Source organism: Rhea pennata, chromosome Z (genome assembly GCF_028389875.1).
Source record: "Rhea pennata isolate bPtePen1 chromosome Z, bPtePen1.pri, whole genome shotgun sequence".
In the NCBI taxonomy this organism is placed as follows: domain Eukaryota; kingdom Metazoa; phylum Chordata; class Aves; order Rheiformes; family Rheidae; genus Rhea; species Rhea pennata.
Window position 1 is genome coordinate 32013618 of NC_084702.1, and position 27103 is coordinate 32040720.

Consider the following 27103-nt stretch of genomic DNA (forward strand, 5'->3'; position numbering starts at 1 on the left):
ATGGAGGAGATGTTCATCTCACCTAACTTTAGAATATCTGCAATGGAATTCAGCACCTACAGTCACGGAACTGTTGTATAGACAAGGAAAGAAAATTAGATAGCTGGATGTGATTCAGTTCAACCTAACAGGGACATATAAGTTAAGTCACAGGAACAAGCTTTAAAAGTGCCTCTTCCTTTCCACCAACCATAAAGAAAGTATAGACAGCTGTATCATTTGTGGATATCTACATGAAAAAAATGTGAAAGAGGCAAGGAAAAAACACAAGAATAAGATCTGCATTAAAGAAGACAACATGTCACTGTCATGCAGAAGCTAATTAAGATTATATTCCATATTGATACAATTGTGTAGCAAGTCCTAGTGATGGGAGTAACTTCAGATCCATAAATTAAGATGAGATATAAGGCAACTAAGACATTTGAAAAATAACATCCGAAAAGCAACAAAATAGAAAGCTGTGAAATTGTGCAGAAAATGCACGTCTCTTCTGCTCAGGTTTAGAGATAATGTTTAAAATGGCAAATCTTTGCATGCACCGGTGAATTCTGGAGTATGTATAGCATCTCACAGCCCTTGCAACTAGGCAGCTTCTATCTTTCTAATGCACTACCATAGTCAAAAACAGGGAAAAAATTGCTTACCTCTGGTAAGTAATCTGAAATATTGTAGTAGGGCAATGACTCAATTAAAAAGAAGACAGAAATAACACAGAAGATAGTATAAAGTGTAGGATGTTCTTCCCTGAAATGAATTTGGTATTTCATTTAAGAAGAATTAGCATAAGTAGATAACAGTCTGAGAAGATCTATAAAATAAATGGAGATTCAAGAGTTTCATTCCAAGACTATATCTAAAACTAACTTAGTTTAGAAGAGAAAAAAAATACACTCTCTTATAAAAACAAATAAGAAATAAGAAATACAAAAAGATCAGTAAAGTATGCCTGAATTTGATGGTTCACACCCTCGAATTATGTATGCATCACTGCCTGTAAACCATACCTCCAATCCACACAATCACTAAAATACTGATTTTTTTAATAAATTTAAGATAAGGGAGTTGAAGCCTTACTTTTCCACTCCTGTAGCCCTAAACATCTTCTTATGCAAATGTCTGCATTAGCATCTAAAAATTTTGAAAGTTTTGTTTGATATTTTACTTGTGGCAACATTCAGAAATAACTATCTGTGTCACTGCTCACAATATCAATATGGGATTTCACAAGAGCACTCACTAAAGAGATCAAGCAGCTCCACTCAGATTTGTTTAATCGGTCTTTCTGATGATGCTCAAAGACAATATTGTAGCAGCTTATGCTCATTTAACATTTGGAAGACTGTTTTCTTTCCTCATTCCCCACAGCCATATGGATTAGAAACTCATTTATTTCTCTTTGTTATGAAAACACAATCTGAAGCAGAAGCATGTAGCAAATTCAAAAAGAAGGATAATTATGCAACAAGTAAGCTCCTCCATAATCTCATTATACCATAGATGGAGTTTGACAATAACAGAGGGACAAGAACATTTAGAATTAAAAGTCAACAAAATTAAAATGCTTAAAATGAAACATAAGGCTTAACTGCAACAAGAAACAGCTGAAGCCCAAAGCTTGGGAAACTTCAAAAACGAATCTGCTCTTCATATGCATAAAACAAGTAACACTTGACAGGATAAAATCATGGCCTTTAGTCCAGGCTGAAAATCACTGAGCATCAAAGAAAGCAGCAACTGTGGTGTAACACTATCACTCAGTGTCTTGTGTGGATTTTGGACATTGTTCACGAGATATTGAGGATCCTTCACTCTCATTAAACTTCATGGGAGATGAGCATGCCTAGGCTTATTCATTAGTATTAGCTGCAAAGTTAATAGAAGTTTAAATAGATTGGAACATCAGAAACTAGATTCTGAATTACACAGGAACAACAATAAAAATCTGTATTAATTGGTTCTTGCTGATTATTTACTTTTCTTTTTTTTAATAAACCCAGGGATTTACTTGGTTTAGATTTTGATTTCTTTGTCTTGCTTCCTTTTCTCTCTAAAATCAGATTGAATGTTCCAGAAAAATAAAGCACATAGTGCTATTTTTTTTTCTTTAATTAAAAAACAAGTTTAACACACTGGTTGATATCAATACTTTGGGAAAACAACCTTACCACAAATAATAAAAGAGATTTTTAGTCTCCATAATATATCCTTCCAGCTCTTAATGGAATAATGCTAACGCTAGGCTTTTGTTGTTTGTTTGCTTTTTAAAACTCTTTATCTTGTCAAAAGCTAAATTAGGTTTTATATTTAATTATTTACTTTAAACATTTTCAGTGTTGCTCTTTACATTCCACTGGTTTGCTTGATACACACTTGCAGCAATATATACAACAAATATTTTAACTCTTCCACCGAAACCGAATTCCGATTATTAAAGGAACATACCCAAATGCTTTCTTCTTGACGATACTGCTTCCAGTTCCTTCCGCTGTCGCTGAACATCAGCAGGTAGCTTGTTACCCAGTCGGAACTCCCATATCCACCCTGAGTAGCAACGGCAGTAATCTCTGTTCGTTCACCAAGATCAATCTGAAGCCACTGATATTTATTGGACACAAGTGGAGACCAGCCACCAGCACCTTAGAAGGGACAAAATACCCCCCAGAAATTCATTATTAATAGAATCAAGTAAACCTGAAACTTGTATATGTACAAATTCAAGCTGCACCCGATCTGGCTTGATACTACTTGGCAATTAAAACAGCATAAAAATTGATACAGATTACTCGGAGGTATATAGCTATTTGAAACTATTAAAAGTTAGAGTGAATTTGCTTTGCTCCCTATCTCTTTCTAAAATTTACTTATGTCATGGATTCTTCAGAGGAATTTTTATTCAATTTGGCAGCACTCTTCAAGTTAACAGTGCATAATTTTATTTATTTATTTTATATATCTCAATTTCGATTACTTCCCATGGGCTAGATGACCTGTTGAGGTTCCTTCCAACCTGAATGATTCTGTGTCATTTTATGTTCCACTAGGCCTGGATAAATACAAATTTATATGTGAAGCAAGAAAGTACAATTAGATGATAAATTTACAAGTCCCTCTTAAAATGACCGATTTGTACACAAAATAGTTACAGAATATGAGGTCACACAGGTATACTTTCAATCAGGAGACTAACTCATGGAGATAAAGTTAAGTATATATGCGAGTGGTAGCAAAGCCAGGACCTAATTCCTGCATTTGAGCAATACTGCATTTTAGAGAACTAAACAATAAAATTTCCTTCATCAGCAGAATAAGTGATTATAAGGAATTAGCAAAAATTGCAGATGTTTAACCTAAAATGCGTAAACTCCTACAGTATTTTGAGTAAACAAAAAGACAGACTGAAAAGAAGGAAACTGTACTATCCATTCAGTTCTTCCCCGACTTCCTTAGTTTGCCTTAACTTACCCAGTTCAGGCTACTAACCTCTCCTCTGTAAAGTCAAAAGTAAAATTTCTGCCCTGCCCAATCTCATGAAAGATAAAACGTTGTCTTATGAATAAATTTTGTGCACTAAATACATTTTTGCCAATACTGAGACACAGTTAACACCTAGCAGGTTTTAATAGAGGATAAGGTGACAATAAATGGTAAAAGTTCCATTTAAACTCACAACACAACACCTTGAAAAATACTTAAAGTATACAGGCATAGGACAAGAAGAACAGCAAATATCTGTTTTCCACAAACAGCAATAAATCCTATATTATTTGGAAATAGACAAGTGCAATTCAATCTTATAAAGACTTTCAGATCCATAACATTTTGTAAATAAAACATGACATAGGGTATAATTCTGCTCAGGATCATGAGCCAAGATCTGAAGCACACCTCCTTTTGAAAAATTTCTTACTTAGAGACATAAAACTGTCATTCAAAAATAAAATGGTTGGAAATCATGTAAGTGTTCAAAATTCACAGAGAGGTTCATCTTATAAAGCAAGCTAAGTGGAAATGGTAGAAAAAAACACATACTTCTCCATAAATGTTGCAATTCTTTTGTCCACGTGTTTATGCATTACAACATAATAATATTAAAATTTATGTGATGAAGTTTAAAAATAATCTATATGTTTAATTCTTCATCTAAATCAGGATTTAGAATATCATGCAAGTACTTTGAAATATTTTGACTTAACTCCCAGGGTGTATTCTCCTTTTATTTATTATTTGTCCATGAGAAGATGCAATCGATCCTGGATATACCTACAGCTTTTTTTACATCTGGTGAATTTTCTGTGGTTTCTTCATGAATCACCTCTTAGTCATGAAGAGGTTGTAGCTGAGCAAGAATTTACATTTTCCTTTCATCATAATTAGTGATTTATTTAATTATTGAACCTACTTAAAAACAGCTATGGTTAGTTCCAGCAGTGACTTAAAGACAACCATTGTACCCCAACAATATCCCTTCCCAATAAATACAGAATATTTTTTCAGTCGTGGTAAGAAAATAATTCTGAAGTAATAGATGTAGCTCATATTCCAGGAAAAAAAAAGATAAATTGCTTCCACTTGCAAGTTGACAAACTAGGTAAGAATTAGGAATTTCTGAAAAGAGATTGATTCAAAATTCAGATTGTCTCCAATATAGTTTGCATTTTTCTTAAATGAAGGCTTAATTGTTTATCCTAAAGGTAAGAAATACAGATAGCTTTGTGAAAATGAGGATTTTGAATGAGAAGGATAGAGGGGAGCACTTCTGTAAGACAAGTATTCAGTGAAAATAAGAATAATATGAAAGTAGTATTGATCATTACAAGAAAGTAAATGTAGTGGCATGGACCTTGTCACACCAGTGCGTGCTTGTTGGGCAGGGGGGGGAAAGGAGGGATGGAAACCAAATTCTCCCCTTGGTGTGTACTATGGCCCATATTCCAAAACCAACATTAAGTTACATAAAAATAGTTTTAGAAAAATCTGTTGTTACATACATCTGCTTGAATTAGCCAAGTAATTATTACATTGAAAATAGAAAGTAACTCAGTAAGCTGGTGAAAACACAGATACTTTCTAAGATAGCCATGAGTAAGGTCATTCATATTCACCTTACTTTCTGTAATAAAAAGGACATCTCCAAGGAAAAGTGTTTGTTTCTTTAAAATAAAAGGTTTGAGTTTTGTTCAGCATTTATTTTCAATTTCCTGTTCTGTACCAGTCCATTATTCTTTAAGAAGAATCTACTGTATCAGTATTTCAAGGGGCTGACTGCAAATTCTTCACACTCAGCAAGAATATAAGCCCATAACGACGAAAAAAATACAGTTATAAAACAGGTTGCCCGTTTCATTAAAAACAGCAAAAAAAAAAAAAAAAAAAAAAAAAAAACATAAATAGTTCACTTTGCATTGAGAGCAAATGAATACTTTTGATTTTTTCACAAGATTGGAGAGAGCAAAACTTACCCATTAAAACGACCACGGGGTGCACAAGAACCTCTGCCTCAATAAAGTATTAAAAACATTTTATCAGTCCCTAGGCAAGAACGCGTAAGTCTCCTGCTCGCAAGGTTGCGGTCATTCTCTGATCCACCAGCTCATGCTTCGCCAGTGCCTTGTCCCTGCTTTGGTTTGCACTGAGCCAGGGGGCCTCGGTGGCCCTGGTCAGATTCACTTGGTCCCCACCTGCACTGTGCCCTGGAGACCCACCTGAGCTAAGCCTGCCCTTGCTTCTCCTTCACATACTCATGTCCAGATCCTCACTTGCCTTCTAAAGCAAAACAGCCTCCTACCACAAATCAGCACCAAATATGCTGTATAATATTGCACACTATATTGGCAATGTATTTCTAGCAATGTATTCACTACTGCAAAATCTAGGTGGACAAGTTTGCTCCCTGAGAAGGAGCCGCTGATGTTCCTGAGCTTTCTCAGACTGTTGTCACAGAGAAACCTGGCCTGTTTGTCCTCTCCCGTAGAAACAGTACAAGGTAGATGTAAAGAGGAATGCAAAAGGAACATGACCTTGAATTCCAGGAGATCACAGGCTTTTAAGGTATCAATTTGGACAGAGCTCTGGTCCTTTTGGAAGTGCCACCACTTAGCAGGCAAAAGTGGTACCCAGCCCAATGAAGGCGGCTGATGCCCACAGCGGGAAGGCAGCTCGGCACTGTTTGGGGCAGCATCCTTGTGACCCTGGCCAACCAAGGCATCATGACTGCCTTCCCACCAACAGGTCATAACAGCCCATGCCACCTTGCACCACAAAAATCAAACAAATGAACAAACAGTTCTCCATTACTGCAGCTCATAGCAAGTGAGCTAGATTCTGCTTAAAATGCAAGGCCAAGCAGTTGCAGTGAGGTTGGTCAGAACTGCCAAAAGGCATCTTCCTTCACAGCCGTTAGACTGGACAGAAAATTAGGGATTATGAGAACTATACAAAGTGGCAAACCAACGTGAACGCAGAATGAACTCTAGTAATAAATTCCCTTCGTTCGAGCCATAATCATTGCTAAGTACCAACACATGTCTCATCATTCTCTAAGCAAATCATATAACTTCTGAGGACTTTTAACTGCAAAATAGAGTTAATCAAAATATTTCCATTAAAAAATCAATTTACCATTAAAATTACTAAATAACATTTAATCCTCAGAAAATTTCAATTTTCTATCAAAGAAAGTAAAAATACTTTTTCTAAAAGGTCTACAAATACTGTTCAAATCAGTCAATTTATGAACACTGAATTTTAGAGAAATATTTACAAATCCTAGCTGTCTTTGCTTATGAATCTCTGTTGCTTCCTTTAATTTGGTCAGGGACTTGAAAATTTAGCAGGAGATTCTTCATATGACATCTGCCCCATATAACTTCACCAAAATTAAATCAACAACAAATCTCACATACTCACTCTTACTTTCTTTGAAGGCTCCAATAGTACTTCCCATGCTCTGCCTTGGAAGACAGGAAGCCAAACAAGACTTACTTTAATAATTCTGCTTCAGAAGGAATAAGCAATACCAGCTCCCCAGTGGTTTCGCTGCTTCCATCTAAGTTGCTGTTTTGCAAAGGCCCCAACTTCAGCTTTGCATCCACAAGGTTTCACTCTTCAGCAGCTGTGCAGAGCAATCTGGTACCATTAGGCACAGAGGAACTGGGACCCTCCAGCCCTGAGGTTAAACAGCAGGCTTCATGTATGCAAACACCCACATCCTCCCACCTCGCTCATGCTGAATCTACTGGTGTTTATCACACAAGACCAGGCAGCTCAGCTCTCACTGCCAAGCCCTGTTCATGCCCCAGCATTTCCAGGCTCTGCCATGCAGCGGTATTCCCAGCCTTGCCATCCCTAATGCTGTGTCACTGTGGCAAATCAAGTGACAGCTGTGAACCTGTTGACTGCAAGGGGGACACTGTGGAGCCAGCAGGAGTCTGCAGGCAGCCTACACTGAGAACATAACTTTTCAAGCTCATCTGCAAAAGCCATCTTCACTTAGAGACTGTGAAACATTATCTAGAATAAAGTGAGGCAGCAAGCTAGAAAAACCTGAAAAGGCCAAAGCTATGCTATGGTAGCATTACCTACAGAGATAGGTACTTCTGCCTTTAGTACCACATTTCCCAGTAAGTTCTCTCAAGGCAAGCCGTGAGGAAGTGTATTCCCCTTGCCATACTGCATGCATGGATGCACAGACATCTGACACCAAGGACAGCCAGCTGGGGAAGCACAATACACATCCAGCTCCAGATTTGCTTCTCTGGCCCTCTGCCAAAGAACACCACAGGAGAATCGAATGGCCATTGAGCAGAGGCAGCAGGACGCCCTGAAAGCCTGTGTGCAACCACAGCCCAGTCTGGATCACCACTCAGCCACTGCAACCTACCTTGCCCAGCAGCACGGTGAGGCACAGCACTGCCTCCCTTCTGCATCATGCCTGTGGCTGCCTCCTTTTTTGTTTATCTTCTGCCCTTGTAGCAAAATTAATGTTAACACCGAACTGTTGTGTTTGGCAGGACCTTTTCTGTAGTATTTTACGCTTGGACATGGCAATGTGTGGAAGCTAGTGGTACAGTGGATGTCAGAAGGATCTTGCAAAGAAACTTGAAAGAACCTTCAGATATACATGCCATGCCACTTAGATATTCCTGGGGAGGTCTGCAGAGGTCTGGGAGAGTCTACATGGGAATGTAGCTATTGCATGCATTGTTCAAGACTATGCCAAAATGCACAAACACAAGGGACTGAAGTGAGATTTACAGTAAAAACACAGTCTTGCCACCTCTAAACTTTTTGAATGATTCATCTGGCAATCTCAATAACAATCTTAACTCTCAAACTTTGCCTTCTGCCACTGTCACTTATATAACATAAATTTTCCTCAGTCACCTTTCACTGTATTTCCAATAGCCACTGATAAAGCATCTTTCCCTCTTATGAATTAACAGCAAATCAGAAAAAATCATTTTCATGAGGGAAACAATCGGCATCTACAGGTTTTGGGGGGTTATTTTGAACTTTATCTCAAGAGGTGTTTAACTCCTGTTTTCTGCCCCTTGAGATCTTTTGCATACACTATGCTAAAATTCTAGAGTCAGATTACGAAAGCATAAGGAGTTTCATGCTGGAATTCTGTTCAAAAGCAAGCATGAAATAGTTGCACTTTAGTGAAGAACTGTCTGACTAAAGTAATAAATAATATCTGTTGGTTCTACTTAGCATGTCAAATCTTCCTTTTTCAACTATTTTTATATAAACATTTGAAAAAAATATTATGTTATATTCTTTAAAATACATTAATTTACTGAACATATCCAGCATCTGCAGACCTTTTTCTGAAGTACTGAATATTCTTCTTAATTCCTAATCTCTGGTTTTTAATTTCATTTTGCCAGCAACTTGCCAGCCTGCCTTGATGGTTGACAAGTTAATGGAGTGACTAAGGTTACTGGGAAGCAGAGACAAAATCAAATAGCATCAGCCACTGGCACACTGATACATCAGTACATACTCATAGAGAAACAGATCCCCACATTAGATATAATATTTGTAAATAAGCTGATAGGAAATGCTGTTTTCTAAATTTTTGACCTATTTAATACTTTAAAAACTACCTTAAAATTGATTGACTTGCAATAGATTTAAAATCTAAGAAATCATGCGTACTACATTCTAGAGTGTTGTAACATCTATTTTCAATTCCACTTGATGGCAATTTATTGGGGTACTCTGCCCACTCATGACTAAAGCACCTACAAAAGCTTTTCTGCAGAAGCCATTTAGGAGGGTGTTACTCATTAGAATAATCAACTTGGAGTTTAGTGAACAGTTTCCTTGGCACTTAAGTTGCTCAGCTATAAACAGGAGCATATTTCTGTAATATATATATATATATAATATAATTTCTGTGATATAGACAGCAAGCTCACAGGAGAGGACTTACTCTCCTTCAAAGTTCTTGTGTCTCTGGAATAGTTTCATTCTTATGTAGTTCATATATACTTTAAAGACTATGAGATGATTTTCTTTACTTCTGTAAGTGATATATCCTGTGTTCTCCACCACTGAACACCAACATAAATGAGTCATAATGCTGAGTGGGCATTAGTTCCTCATCCTGACTTGTGTTTGCCAGGATAAGTGTTCTAAGCACATGCATTTTAATAATTCCTCAGTCCTGCAAGTATGGCACTGTCATTATGATTAAAGCATTGAAAATAGAAAAACTGGCACAGTTAGCAAATGGCTACCAAGAAGAAAACAGCACATGATTGAGGAAAAGGCCAAAAATTCAAAACAGTGACAGAAAATATCTAAACAGTCTTGCAGTTGATTTGGGAGGTTAGTAGAACTATGGAGTATGGATTCAAATTATATATACTATAGTTAACACTTAACTTTGTTGGCAGTGGTTCTTAAGCTTTCTAACCGGACACTCGCTGGTCATCAGGCTGTAAAGTATCTTCTTCACTTAAAAAACTCTGAATAGAGAAGAGAAATTGATATAAAGATTCCCCCACTGCGTAACCTCAATGTTCCCCCTTTACTTGTTTATCCAGCTACATGGTTTCACTTTTCAATATTATGATATCTACAACATAGCTGAAACTGGTATATGCATCCACACAAGCTTCTTCACATGCAGGTCATTATGCCAAAAGCTATCACCATTTATACTACTTTCAGTTTTGGTCTATTTTTGCCTATTTAACCATAACAATGGCAAGCAGTATGTATAAGTAAAAATTCAGATTTAAACTAACACACATTGAAAGGATGCTTTTCTTTGATTAACCAAGCTGTGAATTTCCCATATGGATCATTTAACAGAAGATGATTTTAATTTGAAGTCAATAAAGTTGCATGAGGGATGAATTTGGCTGCAGATATTACATAGCAGATTTTCTACATGCAAGCAGTTGACAGCTGAGGCTTCCTGAGCTTAGAAAAGTCAAATGAAGTGTGTTACAGCATCCAAAAAAAAAAAAAAAAAAAAAAAAAAAAAAAAATCATAATCTAGTGTTATTTGCTTTTTCAACCTGAAAAGCAAGTTGTTCTCTTTCACAAATGAAGATTTATGAAACTGTAGGCTAACAACAACATAAGCAAACACTGCAAGGTTTTTATCTGCAAAAGTTTATTGATCGATGATGGCTGGGGAGAAGAAGATGAATACTAGGATTAGTCCATTTTCTTCTAAATCTTAGGAAACCAGTTATACTCTTAAGTAAAGTAGTCTAAGAAATATAGCTCATACAGTTAGGAACTCCCATTTATATACTAACAAAGTGCAAGGAAAGTAATTCCCAGGAAGGTCTTAAATGGTCATAGATATTAAAGAAGGCAAATTGTATCAGTAAATTGGCAAATTTGTCAGAAAGGAATCTGTAGAATCTGATGCAGCAATGAAGTTCTGAGTCATAAAATTAACCATTTAAATGATTAATATGATCAAAAAATTAATCCATGGAAAAACTATAAAACTATAGCAAGTAAAACTGAGAAGAAGAAGAGGCTACTGAACTGAGAATTTGCTTTGTATGTATAAAGAAAGAGGCGGAGAGAAACTGCTAGATCTGAAGCCAACTCTGAAGTCAGTGCTCCATATATAAAATTGCAGTATAGTGTTTTTCAATCACATTGATAACTGCATCATCCTTTGCCTTTAATCTAAGCAAAATCCTATTGTTTCTCATCAGATTATTTTCAGGACTCAAAAGTCTTTCTAATTTTCATATATTATCTATATTTAAGATTATTAGATAAAATAGAGCCAATTCTAAAACCTAAAACAGCAAAAGGACATTCAGCACAGTAATTCTTAGCTCTTGAAGAAGGGTCATCATTGCCCAAGGAAAAGATGGGATCTAACTGGTCCCTGAACAACTTTAGTGTTTTTGTCTCTGCAGTCTCATCCACTTATTATTTTAAGATGGAGCATATAACAGGTACATTGTGTTCCTGTAAGTTGAGAGAACAAATAAATATATCTTTATTTAGAGATCACTAAAACAAAAGACACAGCTACAAAATTATACTTCAGAGGTACACCTGGTTGAAAAAAACAGTAATGGACAGAGGAAGGAATGTAGTCATTTCTGAATGTCAATCTCCTTTGAATGAGTGAGATTTTGATGTCAACTGTGTGTGCATAAGAGAAAGGGAACTTTCTACATGAAGGAGGCTGATTACTCATTGGTGAGAGACTAAACACAGCTGTGGCCTGCCACTTTATCAGTGTATTAAAAGAGTCCACAGAGGGCCTGAATTCAGTGTCATGGTCAATATCCTTGTAAAACTGGATTAGGTAGAAACCTACTGTCTCAAGTGACCCAAGTCTTTATCACTTTCCACTGATTTTAGCAGTGCTTAAACTGTATAAATTGAAGTTATGAAACCCAAGTGCTGTGTTCCAACTATTAAGAAAAACTAGTAACCTAAAAAATACTATTATCTTTATGTATAACTTCTGAGCAGTAACAGAATGATACTGGTCTTATCTATCTGGACTTTCATATAAGTAAAGCTCAATGTGTACTAAGACCTCCCAAATAACTGAAACACAAAATGAAATCCTGAATGGACCAAGGAATCAATATGCAATCTCTCCTTCACAGAAATCTTCAGAATGGTGCCCTCCTTTAACGATAGTACGTATCTCTCTATGTTATGGAAAATCTAGATTCTATTTAGTTATGAAAGCTCTGAAGGACTTGAATACCACCCGGTCTTTTCTAACAAATGAACCGTTTCTGGGTTGTTATAGGGGTTCTTGCCTAGATTTCATAAATATTGTGACTAGACAGCTAAAATATGCATCTTGATGGCCTGATATTTGGAAAAATCCTGGGTCCAACTGCAGAATTTCTTACTCACTAGAACACTTTATGAGAAGACTGAAAAGTTCTACATGATTGGCATATGATTCTGGCAGCTGTAATAAGCTACCACTGTTAACAAAGAGCTAGTAGAAAGAAATCTAGCCTCCTAGATGTTGAGGGATAAGAAGGATTTTTCTCTGTGATTTCCAGGAACAGATCTAGAGAGAACAGCAATTTATTCCATGTAAGTAAGCTATATCTTCCCAGTACAGATGGCATGTAGAGCTTTCTCCGTGGAACTGAAAACTACTAGAGATTTTCAGGGACTTTTAAGTTTGGTAGATGATCAGAAGAGGTATAAGTATGTCTCATATATTTTTTTCTACAGTGGAATCATCAAGAAGTTTTTCTACTAGCCTCAATAGCAGCTGGAGACTTCCCTACAAAACAAGCCTTTTTTTTGTAGGAAGATCTACTGTGTTTTGAGACATTCTAAACTTGAGTATCAGTGAAGAAAATAGGTATATTCTAAGAAGGAAAGCAGAAATTGAATTTATTTTATTCAACTGTCAGATTATTTATCATGTAAGGATATTAAATTTTGAAAGTGTGTCAGGTATTATTTTTATTAGAAAAAAATAGGTGTTAATAATAATTTGTGACGAGTAACAGTTACTATGTCAAGAGATGTTTCAGAGACATTTTGCTTCTAATTGAAAATGACAAAAAAGTGCTTGGAAGCAGTGTTTATAATTACAAAGTTCACTCTGTCTCCACGGAGCCAGTTAAAAGAATGTAGCTCACTTTGTTTCAGCCTCTTATCTTCTCTGTTGACAATAATTTAGATGAGTGAGTGAGTGAGTCCCATTTTGCACTGTATCTTCAGAAGACTGAAAATATTTTTTCCTCAATTAATCATTATTTAAATATATCCCAGGGAGATATTTCATAAAGGTGACTGACATGGTTTATAAAAAGGACAGCTTATTTTTAATGACTCAAAGACTTACCAAAGCCACTACTTTTTATTTGAGTTTTCCATCACCATCTTAGCACAAAGTTTTGTGAACAACTGTCTACACTAGACAATGTTTTGTACTGTGCTGGAAAGACCAAGTCTGTGTTAAATACTTTTATATAATTAATATTACATGTTGTTCTTTGCAAGGTGGCCACATTATCATAAAAATATTTAAGAGTTTTGAGAAGTATTATTATGCAGTTGTAATTGCGAAGAATATATTCTGAGACTGAGTTGTTCAGTCTAAATGTTAAAGAAGGACTTTTTTTCCCTGCAATAGAAGACAAGTATTACAACAAATGTCCTTCCAGTAGTTTTCTGCTGGAAAGGCAGTTTTTGTTCTTTGTCGACAATGCTTCTTAGGGAGAAACTGTTTTGGAAATATGCCAGTTCATTGCAAGATTTACATCATTCTTGACTATTAACATCCACTTTTACTGGATTGTCTTCCTTCCTAGGAACTAAGAACGGCATGTGGTATGCAGGTGCACTCCTTTTCAGAGTATGTATATTGTCATATTCTGACAATAATCCAGGGCTGAAACAAAGCCAGAATGTTTAATCTGTAGAGAAATACAGTTTTGTAGTAGCGTTTTCCCTTTTTTGTTCCTATTTCAGGTATATCTAGGCTCAGGGTGCTGACCTAGTAACCCCTGCTGCTGGATTGTTACATTTACAATATACCTGACACTCTTTTCATCCTTAATCTTATGCTTCTGTTTTGATAGACAAAATGGGGACTGTTCATTCCTCATCATTCTTAAATTTGTCTGAGGCTATTTTGTTCACAAGTAGGTGATGCAAAGAAAACTCAGAAAACTCAGAAAAAAAAAAACTTATTACCACCATCCTTCACTAAACTGCTGAGTTTAAATAGACCTCTCACCAAAAATTCTATGCCTGATACAATTTCTAATTTACTATGCAATGGTGTAGTAGCAAATATCAACCAAAAGAAATATCTAATGGAAATATTTATGGATGGGTATTTAAACTAATGGATATTTATTGTATCAATATTCATTCTAGCAAAACAAAGGAAAGTCGTAATTAACTCTAAAACATTATTCAGCACAATTTAATGCAGTTGAAGTTATACAGTCTTTCAGCCTAATAAATTTTTTACACTATCTTTAGCTGGCAACTGATTACTGTAAATAACCTATATTTGTTTTCCTTGTTGAGTGGTCTTACCCAACACACTATTTACAATTTAAAAGGAGGACAAATAATTAACCATAGACATTATGATCAAAAATGTTTTTACATTTAAACTTCTGCAATTCTGTCACTTATGCCTATAAAAACTTCTAATCTTTTACTTGTTTTCCTTTCATTCCCTATGACATGAAACATCCTGATGAGAGCTATCAAACAGAATCAGACTTGGTCCTTTTTATAGCCTATTGTTTGTATCAGACTAGTGTGCCATCTCATTACTTCTCTGAGTACAGTCACAGACTTAGTAGAAAAGCAAAAGTAAAACCTTTTGTACTGATCAGCTGGCCTCAGCATATGCAGCAACAGAAGCCTGTGAAATGCTTTAAATATGTGCTACCTGCACAGTGTTCTGATTATATTTGCCCAGGAAATTAGATTAAATTTCCTAACTCAAGCTATTGTTCTTAATAAGATGGATAACACTAAATACCAATATTTATTAAGAGCAAATAAAGGTACGTATGGACCAAGAATTTATTTTCTTTTACTCTAATGAAAAAAATTAGAAGCACAATTTAGATAGTCTTGCATCTTCCTTGAGGAATTGCACTTTTTTTTTTTTTTTTTTTTTTTTTTTTTGGAGAGAGGGAAACAAGAATATCAGAGTGGCAAAAGAGTGGCAACAAATTGACAAATATATCAAGTTAAATCTTAAAACACATTCATTTTTGTTATCCAGTTCTAATGTGAGGCCAAGTAGATTGTCTTCAGTTGTATTTAACAGCAGTAATATGTTTGTGCATTCTACTATGGAATGAGCAGGGCAATAATATTTCTGAGCATATGAATATGTTTGTGTCTGCCATCTTTATCACACTACTATAATCTCAGTCCTTGATGAATCACTATCTGATTGTGATACTTCTAGAAATGCTGATTCACTGACTTTGGCACCTGTCTTAGCACATACAGCATGGTGCAGTTAGTACAGAAACGCAAACAGATAAAATGCTGGCATCTGCAGTTTCCAAGTAAAAATATTCTAAGTGCATATATTTAAAACAGAAAAGCTCAATTTGATTTCCATTATTGTGAATATAAATTGTTACAGCTAGCAGCTGGGAACACTGGCCAACTCCATCTGGCTACTGGCCTGCACACAGATGTGACATACACAAAGAGAACACGATTTTATAAGTAAGAAGATAAACGTAATGCCACTTTTGTGCTGTTTAAAGTCTATCTGAGATAATGTGCACAAAAACATGAACACTCCACAATTTACTGATAGATGGTCCCTAAGCCAGCTCAAATATTTAATCTGACCTCCATTTGGTCCCACAGAAACTATTCTCTTTCAAATACTGCAATATGCATGTACATGTGCTGTCCCAAGTGTATGTATGTACATGAGTGGGCAACTCAACTTGACAAAAACATAACAGAATGGCATCAAAGGATTTGAATGCAATGCCTCCTGCATAAAATATTTTCTTAATTTGGTGTTCCAGTTATGACTCCCAATATTTTATTAACTTACTCAACAGTACATCCTACAATACTTATTTTAGAAAATGTGTGCATTAATGAATGGAATACTTACATCCCTTTGTCTACCAGTTCTTTTCAATAATCCCAGGGGAATACAGAAATTTATTTGAATATCTCTGTAGACAGACTATGCAAGATCCTCAGCTATAACATTAACATAACTCTCTTGAAATCATTGTACTTTGTTTTCCATCATCTATTTAAATATTGATATAAGAGTTTAGGACGAAGCTTTCTGAAAGACATATTTTAACCAATTCAATAGCCCATATGCCTTTGTTTTAATATTCCCATTCTTAGCAAAAGATTTCAAAACTTAGCTACTTTATCTCTTTAAACCTAAAGGAATTTCTGTTTCAGTGGTCTCTATGTATTTCAAAATTATGGATTCTCATGTTATTAATCTATCATAGAATTATTAAGTTCTTCTGACCAAGAAGAAGAGTTTTGAGCACTTTAAATTTGAAGAGGACAAACAGTATGCACTCCTAACTGCTTAGTTTTGTTGTCATAATGACAGAAAAGTATAACAACCATAGCTAGAAAATAGCATAAGGAAAATGCAATTGAGCTAGACTAATGGAATTTCATGATCAGGAAATACAATCACATCTGGCCTGATTATCCAAAATAAAAGACAACATCTCTGTTAGTTAAATACTTAGATTACGGATGGAAAAGCTATAACTATTGCCAGTCTAAATGTTTTATTATTGTTCCATGCAACTTTGGAGGACAAAGTTTATTAATAAATACCTAACAATGAAGAAAAACTGCAGTTCAATTCACTTAAAATTTTGTCCTTGAAACAAAGCTTCGTTTTTCAGCAATCTAGATTTTTTTTCCCAAAGAGTATTATAATGACATTAGTCCTCATTTGTGTTTTTCAGAAATATCATTATAATGTTTATGAAACTAAATCAGCCAACCTCAACAGCCAAATGAGAAATTCAAGGACTTCATATTTGCATCAGTTTTACGGCAACTGGTGTATAACAAATGCACAGCTAAGCTGTATTATTTATAAAGCTATGTTTAACTTAAAAGCTTTTCTCACACTGAAAATTGTGCATTTATGCATATTCAGATCCCATCTTTTCAGAGCATCACAGCTTCTTACTTTTAATGACACCCATTACACAGAGTAGAACTAGTGGAATCAGGCTATAAAATATATGTAAAAAACAAATAAATCATAGTAGTTGTACAAAAAAGTTATCAGATTTCAGAGAAGTAGTATTTTTATTAAAAGCCTTGATGAATTGAACAGTACAGAATCTGTGGTCTACTATGATTTCAAACATTTTTTCTTCAAAAATGTATAATTTAAAGTACCGCAGAGAATTGTTTTAAAGGAACAGGTTCAAAATGTAACCAATCTGTTATAACAGTTATGTAGTCTCTTCTTGCATGTATGAACTAACTTTATATACTGACATTTCTTCAAAATGAATCTAATGATTTAGAAATTTGTCTGATATCAAGATGACAACTAAATCAGCAATTATTCATTAAATAATTGTATTTTTAGGAATAAAACTACCCTATTTAAAAATTAATTTCAATTTCTTGCAACACAGGGATAAAATCATACAACGGCAATTACTAAAATACTAACTCTTTCAAAATGAAAGTAAACAATAAATTGAATCAAACAATTAAAAATAAATAAAAAACTGTAAATAGATGTGACCAGACAATATTTGTGCTTTATTTGCATCTATATTTATACAGTTACTATTTTCCAAATACAAAATGACATCTGACAGCACTGCTATTGTGGGTCTGTTGTCTATGTGTATATGACACAGGCAAATTAACTTCTTCACACACAGAAATATTATCCTGGATGGCAATTTAAACTCTAGATTGGGTATTGAATAGGAAACAGGACTGATCTATCAGTGTGTATTTCCAAAAGCTTTGATCTGTCCTATCTTGCAACCCAAATGTGTTACAGAAATAAATGAAAAATAGTATTCCAATGGTGTTCTAATTCCACGGGTTGGCTCCTTCAACTCAAAATTTTGGCTCTTTCTATTTTTCTTGAAAGAGTTTTTTATGATGAATGCTTTATATACAGTCTGTTTATGCTCAGCTTCTCATTTGCACAAATTCCCTTTAGTAGCATATTACTGGTTTGACTTAGAAACACCAGGTGGCCAGGAAATACACCTTGCTAATTGCTTTCCAAATGGATTTATGAACTGAAGAGCTCAGTACTTCTTACTATTCTAAATAATCTTGAAGAGTTTCAGTCAAGGATCAAGGCTAATTTGCCCAAGGAATAGCAACTACCCAAGAATAAAAACTTGATCCCTATTTCTACAAGAGGGGGGTTTAGAACTTGAAACCCTTATCCATTGCATTATCTAGTCAATATATTTACCACTTCTTGCTGATTTACATGCTTATGAGGTAATTTTGTTTATTTATTCAGCAGATGAATGAAGATAGAATAACATTAACATTTCTTGCTGGTGAAAACTAGCATTTAAAGAATAGTCACCAGCTATTAAACGTGTGTATAACAGCGAAATTGTTTATTAATAACTAAAGAAATATAGTTTGCTAACTATTCGTTATTACTAACATCTTTTTTAACTGCTAATTGTAAAGGAGATACCTTTCAGCATGCAACCAGTCTTTTCTTTTCCTGGGCCATAAGGTGATCACAAGCTAAACAACAAGAAAATGATCCTGTTATAGCTGTGCAATACTAACAATGTTTCTTGAGCATGAAAACTGTCAAATAGTGGAGTTTGAGAGGTTACATTCTGCCTACCAAGAGCAACCCACAGTTTCATATCCTAAGACAAAAACAGAAGCTGGAAACGTGGTTGAAATGTATGACAAACTTCAAGAATGAGGCCGACAAGCCAGAAGGGATGCAGATACAGCACACAAAAGGTGGATGGGAAGGTCAGTGGTTCTCAGCGGCAGATAATCAAATTTAGCGGGAGTTCCTTGCAAAGAGAGAATCTCTGGTAGCAAGTAACCTGATTCCCATTCAGATCTCAGTACTACAGCAATGCAGCAGACATTATGTTAAAAAAAAAAAGGTTTTAAAAAATGTCAAACTGGCCACAAACGTTTTGAAAAGCAGTAGCAGTGGTAAGCTCTTCAAGTTTTATCACCAGACATGCTATTACCACATCTTTCGTCTCCTACTGGCTGCAGTCACAAAATAACACAAAACACATACTTGCCCAAGTTCTTCCAGTTGTAAGATTTTTATGCATTTTGCAAATAAAAGCCTTATGAAGGGCTTCCCTTCTGGAGGGTAATTAAGACTTTTGGGGAATAATTAACATTTAACTACTTCATAAATAAAATAACCAAAAGTTTTCTCCAACACCAGGACAGAAAAAGCAATGCATAAACATGGTGTCATAATCTTCTCTGAAATAAAAAGTTAAACTGGATGCTATTGTAAAATGTGCCAATATATCATGAGTGTATCATCCTAAATCAGCTAGACCAAATATACTGATGTATGATTCTGTTACTGAGTTTTACTAAAAAATGCAGATCTTTGCCTAATGGCAGAGTATTCTTGTCACTAGACGTTCAATCTGTAGAAAAAACTTACATAAATACTATGTTTGCTTATTCCTTTAGTTGGTAGCTGACAGTCCACTCTGTGAACCACTTTAGAAATTAGGATTCTAATAGCTAAAAGTCCACTTCTAACTCATTATTTCTCATGTAATTTAGCAGTAACAGGTACACTTTGAGATACTGAATAGGATAATGCACATATGGAATTGGAGTGAGCCACCAATCACTCATAGACCTGCTCTCAGATGATCATAATAACAGAGCCTTTTACAGCCAGATGTCAGCTATGAACCTTGATTGCCCAACCATTGCCGGCCAAGAGCTGACATGTTCTTTCTCCTTTATTAAGCTACATGAAATGGAAAAGATATAGATCTGGATTTCAAATCCACTGATCTGTAAAAACTGCAGGAAGAATTACGTTATAGAAAACCTTGTTAGTATTGTTTGTTACTAATGTTATGCATTATTTCCAATTACAATTCTCTGTTTCCAAGTATATAGAATTCTCTCAGACTTATAGCCAGGCTGAAATTTTTAGTTCTTCCAGGTTTATTTTTCTATTTCCTTTTTCAATCTAACTAATATCCTTAGCACTTCTAAGATTTGGACCAGGATTTTGCTAGTTATTGGATGACAAATATATGTCAATGGTATGTTTTTTTTTTTCCTTCCCTTACCAGCTACCACATTTAGCTGACATAAATATTTGCAAGCAAATGATTAATATTTACTATAAGCTTTTTCAGCAATCACTCTGAAGAGCCTGCCTGCACGGATCTAGTAGAGCACTAGTGCTGCTGAGATCAATAGGTAAATGCCTGGTACCAGAACTGAAATTCCCAGCTCAATTTTGTTCTCTTTGTCTGTTTTGTTCAGCTGATGGGAAGCCAGAAGATTCAGTATGGACAGACAGGATCTGGATCACAGACAAGAAGTGTAGATGGGGAGAAAGAACTAGACTGGAACTGGACCTCAGTTAAACAGATTTAACACAAGTGCATCACATTAGTCACAAATACTAGGGAAATAATGTATGAAGAATGTCTTCAAGTGAGTTGAAAAGACAGAATTATAATGAATGACTCTCAGGGAGAATAAGTGGTGGTCTTAGAAAAGAGCATGTTCTCTGCAGGATAGGATAGCTCAGATTTTCTTTATAAACACTGATCCTGGAAGGTAAAAAAAGATTGCACTGTTGCAAATCAACACTTTTGCACAAATGGAGGTATTGCCAGTAGATGACTTTTATCAGATGGATAGAGATACTGTCTGCTTTCAGTTCAACAGGGAGTCAAAAGTTCAACACAAAGCCCTGAACTAGCTTCAGGTGATAGTCCATTTCTTTAGCAAAACTGTGGGATATAATATTTTTTCAGAGACTTACTTTCATGTTAGGATACCCTGTACCTGCTGGGACAGTTCTTGTGTGTGACACTCAACCAGGTGCAATGACTTCAGGTCTGGTTTGAGTGTCTGGCAGTTCAACTGTGAAATTAAGTTCAGGCAGTCTGGACGCTGGATCAAAGGCCAGAAGGACATCTGTATCTTCATGTCAGCCAAAACTGCCTCAGCTGTTAAGCAAAATTCTGATATTTAGAAAAATTCTTCTTGTCTGTTTATGCACTATATGCATTCTCCCAAAACAGAAGGAGGATTCAGCTGCTTCAGAACCTGGCACTGGGTCAAACAGTCCCAGAGGTATTCATACTGGAATTCCCATAACTTTATATGCCAGAAATCCCAGTTCAATCCTAACTTCACCAAAATCCTCCTGTTTTCTTTTAAATACCACCTTTTACAATAATACTTCAGGGAAAACTGCTTAACAGCAGCTCACAAAGTCTCCCTCTTATGGAAAACATTATCTTTGAGATTAGTGAAACATATGGAACAATTAAGTAGATGTATCTGGAAAGAAGTTCTTTAGAATCTTGGGAGAGATGGACAGAGAAAACTTTTCTGCATTTGTGATAAAAAAAAGTATCTGGTATGCTCTAAAGGAATGGGAATAAAGCCACAGTGATTTTAGCAATTACACCTTTCTTTTGAATGTGAAAAATCCAATGGATGTTTTTAGTCCCACAAGCATTGCTAGTCATAATAATCTAATTAGGAATATAAATGTATACACATTCTGTATTACCAGGTACACATATTAGCAAATTTGAAGATAACAATTATGACCACATAATTGATTTTATAATCCATGTGTACAAGAATAACAACTTAAAGATACATAACTGGAATAAAACTAGAGACAAATACAAGAATAGCAGCAATAAATAGGAGAACTTTTGCTGCAGTTTCAAATCCCAAGTGAGCCGTTTTTTTCATCAGGAAATAAATAAAGCTGAAATTATATTTTTTTTATATTTATATCTCTAGCATTTCCATCTGGTGAAATATTAAATGATGGAAACTTTTCCATATTTTTACAGTCTTGAAAAATAATCAAGACTTTTTAGTTTTCCAACAGGTGAAACAATCCCCCTTGAGGAAACATAGTCAGCAACGCAATGAGTTGTGAAATCTATGGTTTTAACGGGCCATTTCACTCTTGCCTGAGCTGCTCTTTCATGAGTATTCTTGTAAGCTTAACAATTTCAAGGTCAACTTCGTATTAAATGCAGACAGCTGGCCTCCTGCTAGTCCTATGAGTATATACAGAAAATACACATTAGGGGCTTTGATTTCCCTACAAAATGTATTTTAAAACTCTTACTGCTATGAGGGGAATAAAAAGACAATTTACAAAAGTAGTCAAGGCTAATCATTCAAATAATTTTCAATTTAGGAAAAAGACCTCATATATAAATACTGCTATAGCACTAGAAGGTAAGTTCAGAAAGTAGAAAACATAGCTGTTGAATTATCACTTTAAAATACAAGAGGTTTGATTCATTATTAAAAATCAATAGCATTAAACCAAAACCTGTTCTAGTTTGTTGTATTTTAGATTATGTGTGAGGCACACATAATTAATGCTAAAAGTTCTTTTGCTGATCATTCTGCTGAATATTTGCAAAATGGAAATGCTTATAGGTGTATGGCTGTGGATTTGCTACATTCTGTAAACATGACTCAGAACACTTTATTTTAGTAATTCAATATAGTTCTCCTACAATAACTATAATTTGAAAAAACAGAAGTCTAACTGAATGGGTATCAAGGTTTAAGGAAGTGGAAGATTTATTCTCGTATCAGTTTCTTTCAGCAATAATTACCTTCTCAAGAGGAAGAGTTGTATTTTTTGCCAACTACTGGCTCCTGTAGAAAGAGAATGCAGTACTCTTACTAGTAATGCATTCAAAATATATTAGAAAAAAAAAAAACCAAAGGGATATTCTGCAGCTAATAAGGTAAGTAAGTTGGTCATTTGTGGGACGACACTGAAGATCTTGAGACCTAAATCAGTGTTTCAACAAAGGACTAAACAAAACAACACTGCATACCTTGTCCAGAAGCATTATGATTAATGAGGCTAAAATACCTATTTAAACTCTCATGGCTCATTAACCAGTGCATGTCTTTGAGCCATACTGAAGCTTTTAGACACAAAGTATTGTAAAGATACATTGAATGAAGTGCAAATGCTCTACTGAATCTCTTAGGAAACATCACTTGTGGAAAAGAGCTGGAACAGAACAGAGATAAGATCACTTACCACTTTCCAGGGATAAGTGATGAATTTTCCAGTTCTTTTTCATTCCTAGTTAGGCATGATTTTGGTTTGATTTAACTGACTTTTAAGATTTTATTGTGTTTAGCAGTATTTACCACCTTTTTTTGATTTTGATTTTAATTCAAAATTCTAATAATGATTTATAATTTCTTTTAAATTTCACCTATCCTATAGAAGTGTAGGCCTGTAATAACCTCAAACTAAAGATTGTGCTTGCCAGCTGTAAAACTACTCATCCCTCTTAAACACAGCAAGACTGAAGATCACATTTCATGCCTTCATTCTATAGATAGAAATCAGGTATACTTTGGAATAAGGCAGCTTAACCACACTTAAAATGTTAGAAGTTGCAATGTCAAGAGCTGTCTAAAAACTGATTTATCAGTGAGTCCTGCTAGACTGTTTTTGACAATTTACACTTTAAAATCAATAGAAGCACTTGATTTTCCCTCAAAATGATACCCATCTCACTATAGCTCCAGAATTTAATCTCAAAGATAGACTTTAACTGCTTTATTTCTAAAAATAATAAGCCCAATATTTACTAATCAGTCACAAAACAACACAAATAAAAATGTAAACTATAACACTGATAAATGTAATGAACTATATTTTATACATTCATTTATTTCTCTGAAATTATTACTTTTTTTAAACATTTCCACTTTTAAAATTCAGAATTATCATTGGAAATTCCTAGTCTTATTGAAATTAAACTACTATCATCAGAAACAAGTAATGTTACAAACTCTATTCACATCAAGGGGCTGTGGATTGTGCATGTGTTAGAATTCCCAGTCCTCTGTCTTTCTCCTTGTAGCTGCCAACACTGGAGATCTCAGTTATGGGCATCTTTAAATCAATGTTAAATTAGAATTCAATCTGATCAATGCCACCAATTATTTACTTAAATTTTGGCCTGTACATCAAAATTTTATTAGCTATGAAAATAATAATAATAAAAAATACTTGTATTCATTACTGCATGTATTTTGTTACATCTGAGAAATTTCAAAAACAGAGATCATTTTAACTTATCTAACGGAATCACAGAATCACAGAAACAGTAAGGTTGGAAGGGACCTCTGGAGATCATCTAGTCCAACCCCCCTGCTCAGCAGGGTCACCTAGAGCATGTTAGACAGGGTGGCATCCAGGCAGGCCTTGAAGATCTCCACAGAAGGAGACTCCACAAGCTCTCTGGGCAACCTGGTCCAGGGCTCCGTCACTCTCACAGGGAAGAAATTCCACCTCACAGTCAGGCGGAACTGCCTGTGCTTCAGTTTCTGCCCATTGCCTCTTGCCCTGTCACAGAGGACAACTGAAAAGAGCTTGTCCCTGTCCCCTTGACACCCTCCCTTCAGGTGCTTGTACACATTGATAAGATCCCCCCCTCAGTCTTCTCTTCCCCAGGCTAAACAGGCCCAGCTCTCGTAGCCGTTCCTCACAGGGCAGATGCTCCAGCCCTCTGGTCATCTTTGTAGCCCTACGCTGGACTCTCTCCAGTAGTTCCATGTCTCTCTGGTACTGGGGAGCCCAGAACCGGATGCAGTACTCGAGATAAGGCCTCCCCAGGGCTGAGTAGAGGGGCAGGATCACCTCCCTCCACCTGCTGGCAACACTCTTCCTAATGTACCCCAGGAGACTATTGGCCTACTTGGCCACAAGGGCACATTGCTGGCTCATGGTCATCTTGTCATCCACCAGCACTCCAAGTCCTTCTCTGCAGAGCTGCTCTCCAGGGAGTCATCCCCCAGCTTGTACTGCAGCATAGGGTTGTTTCTTCTCATGAGGTTCCTCTCCACCGAACTCTCCAGCCTGTCTGGGGCTCTCTGAATGGCAGCACAGCCCTCAGGTGCATCAGCCACTCCTGAACTCCAGCATCTCAGGGTCACTGCAGCCAAGGCTGCCCCCAACCTTCACATCTCCAAACAGTCCTTCTTTGTTGGTTAGAACAAGGTCCGGCAGGACACCCTTCCTTGTAGGCTCCTCCAGCACCTGTGTCAAGATGTTATCATCGATGCACTGCAGGAGCCTCCTGGACTGTTTGTGTCCTGCTGTGCTGTCCTTCCAGCAGATGCCAGGGTGGTTGAAGTCCCCCATGAGGACCTGTGATCGTGAGGCTACTTCCAGCTCTCTGTAAAAGGCCTCATCAAGTTCTTCTTCCTGGTCAGGTGGCCTGTAGTAGACACCCACAACTGCGTTCCCCACGTTAGCCTCCCCTTTGATCTTCACCCATAAGCTCTCGACTGTCTCCTCCTCCTCCACCCCCAGGCAGAGCTCGATACATTCCAGTTGCTCTCTCACATAAAGAGCAGCTCCACCACCTCGCTTTCCTGGCCTGCCTTTCCTAAAAAGCACATAGCCATCCATGACACTGCTCCAGTCATGTGAGCTATCCCACCATGTCTCCGTGACTGCAATGAGATCATGGCCCTGCGAGCGCACACAGATCTCCGTTTCCTCCTGTTTGTTCCCCATGCTGCCTGCATTGGTGTACAGGCATTTCAAAGAGGTGGTCATGCCTGCAGGTTTCCCAGGAAGAGTGCAGGGGTGTCCCCCATAGCCACGTAACACACGCACATCCACGGCTGCATGCACTCGTTGGAGGCCCCCAACCCAAGTTGTATTTTATTATCTACCCTCCCTCTATAACTCTCCTTTTTGCTCTTCCTACCTAGTTTAAAGCTCTCTTTACCAGGCTGGCCAACCTAACCAATAAGGCATGTCAAAGAAGTGGACAAAGATAGATCTTTTATTACAGTATGCATGCATTCTTGGCCATTATTGAGTACATTTTTTTTCAGTCTTCAGAGTCCTCTTTCAAAGATTAAGTTGCCTAGTAAAAACATTTATTTGGCCAGGATGTAAACTGGCTTAATTAAGTCCTTCTCATCTTTCCTAGGAAGTCTAATTTCTGGTGGATGTTTCTTTAATTTTCCCCTAAATTACTGGGTTATAGGCTCAAAATTCTGATTTGTATTTCAAGCTCTAAGAAGTATTGAAGATTCCAGCTGAAGCTTTCAGGATCATCACGTTATACTGAGGATGACTAATTAGATTTGAAGTTAAAATATAACCTTTCCTGAGACAGATTTGTTGCTGTAATAGTAATTACTATAATTTGGATTTTCATTTTGCATTTTCATTTACACCTATTTCCTCAAATTAGGGTTACACACTTCTGTGTTTATGTTCTGTCCCAAAACAATTTACATTATCTTTTTTTTTTTTTTGTAATATTTCTGTGAAATTTGTTTGCAATAAAGTAGGATTACTATGAATCTTAAACATAATTTTCCCTGTTCCTTTGCATTAGATCAACTGGGCACTGAAAATGACTGAAATTAGAAATTATCTGCTACCTACCTATCTCAGCAATGATCAGCCATTCTTTCCCAAACTGAGTATCAGTCTCATTCAGCAATGCTTTCTTCATGCCATCATGCAAATACTGCCAGGTAGCAGCTCATGGATACTTCCCCATTTTAGTCTGGGAAGGAGCTATCTAGCAATATCAACTCATGCCTCAGGCTAACTGCAACCTCAGGCAATGTCCTAAATCTCCCCAGGTATCTCTAGTACCAGCAGCACTAACCTCCTTTCAGGATAATCCTCTGCTAAAGGTTTAGGGACTATATATGCAACTCAACCCAGGCAGAAGAGATGATAAATTTGCTATGAACACTCATTCAGGGAGCTCAAAATGTTTGCAAAGTTTTGGCAATAGCTATCACTCCATTCCTGCAATGTTCTCACATTTAAAACACTATAAGAATAGGCTTACAAAAAGGCTGAACTGGGACC

General features: G+C 36.2%; 1 protein-coding gene across 1 annotated transcript in view; it reads right to left on the reverse strand.

Annotated features, from left to right (window-relative positions):
• Nucleotides 1–27103, reverse strand: part of CNTNAP4 (contactin associated protein family member 4) — a 231818-nt gene that overhangs the window by 150421 nt on the left and 54294 nt on the right. The window contains exon 3 of the mRNA XM_062599127.1: nt 2446–2639. Within this exon, the coding sequence (XP_062455111.1) occupies nt 2446–2639 (194 nt within the window). The remainder of the gene's footprint in view (nt 1–2445; nt 2640–27103) is intronic.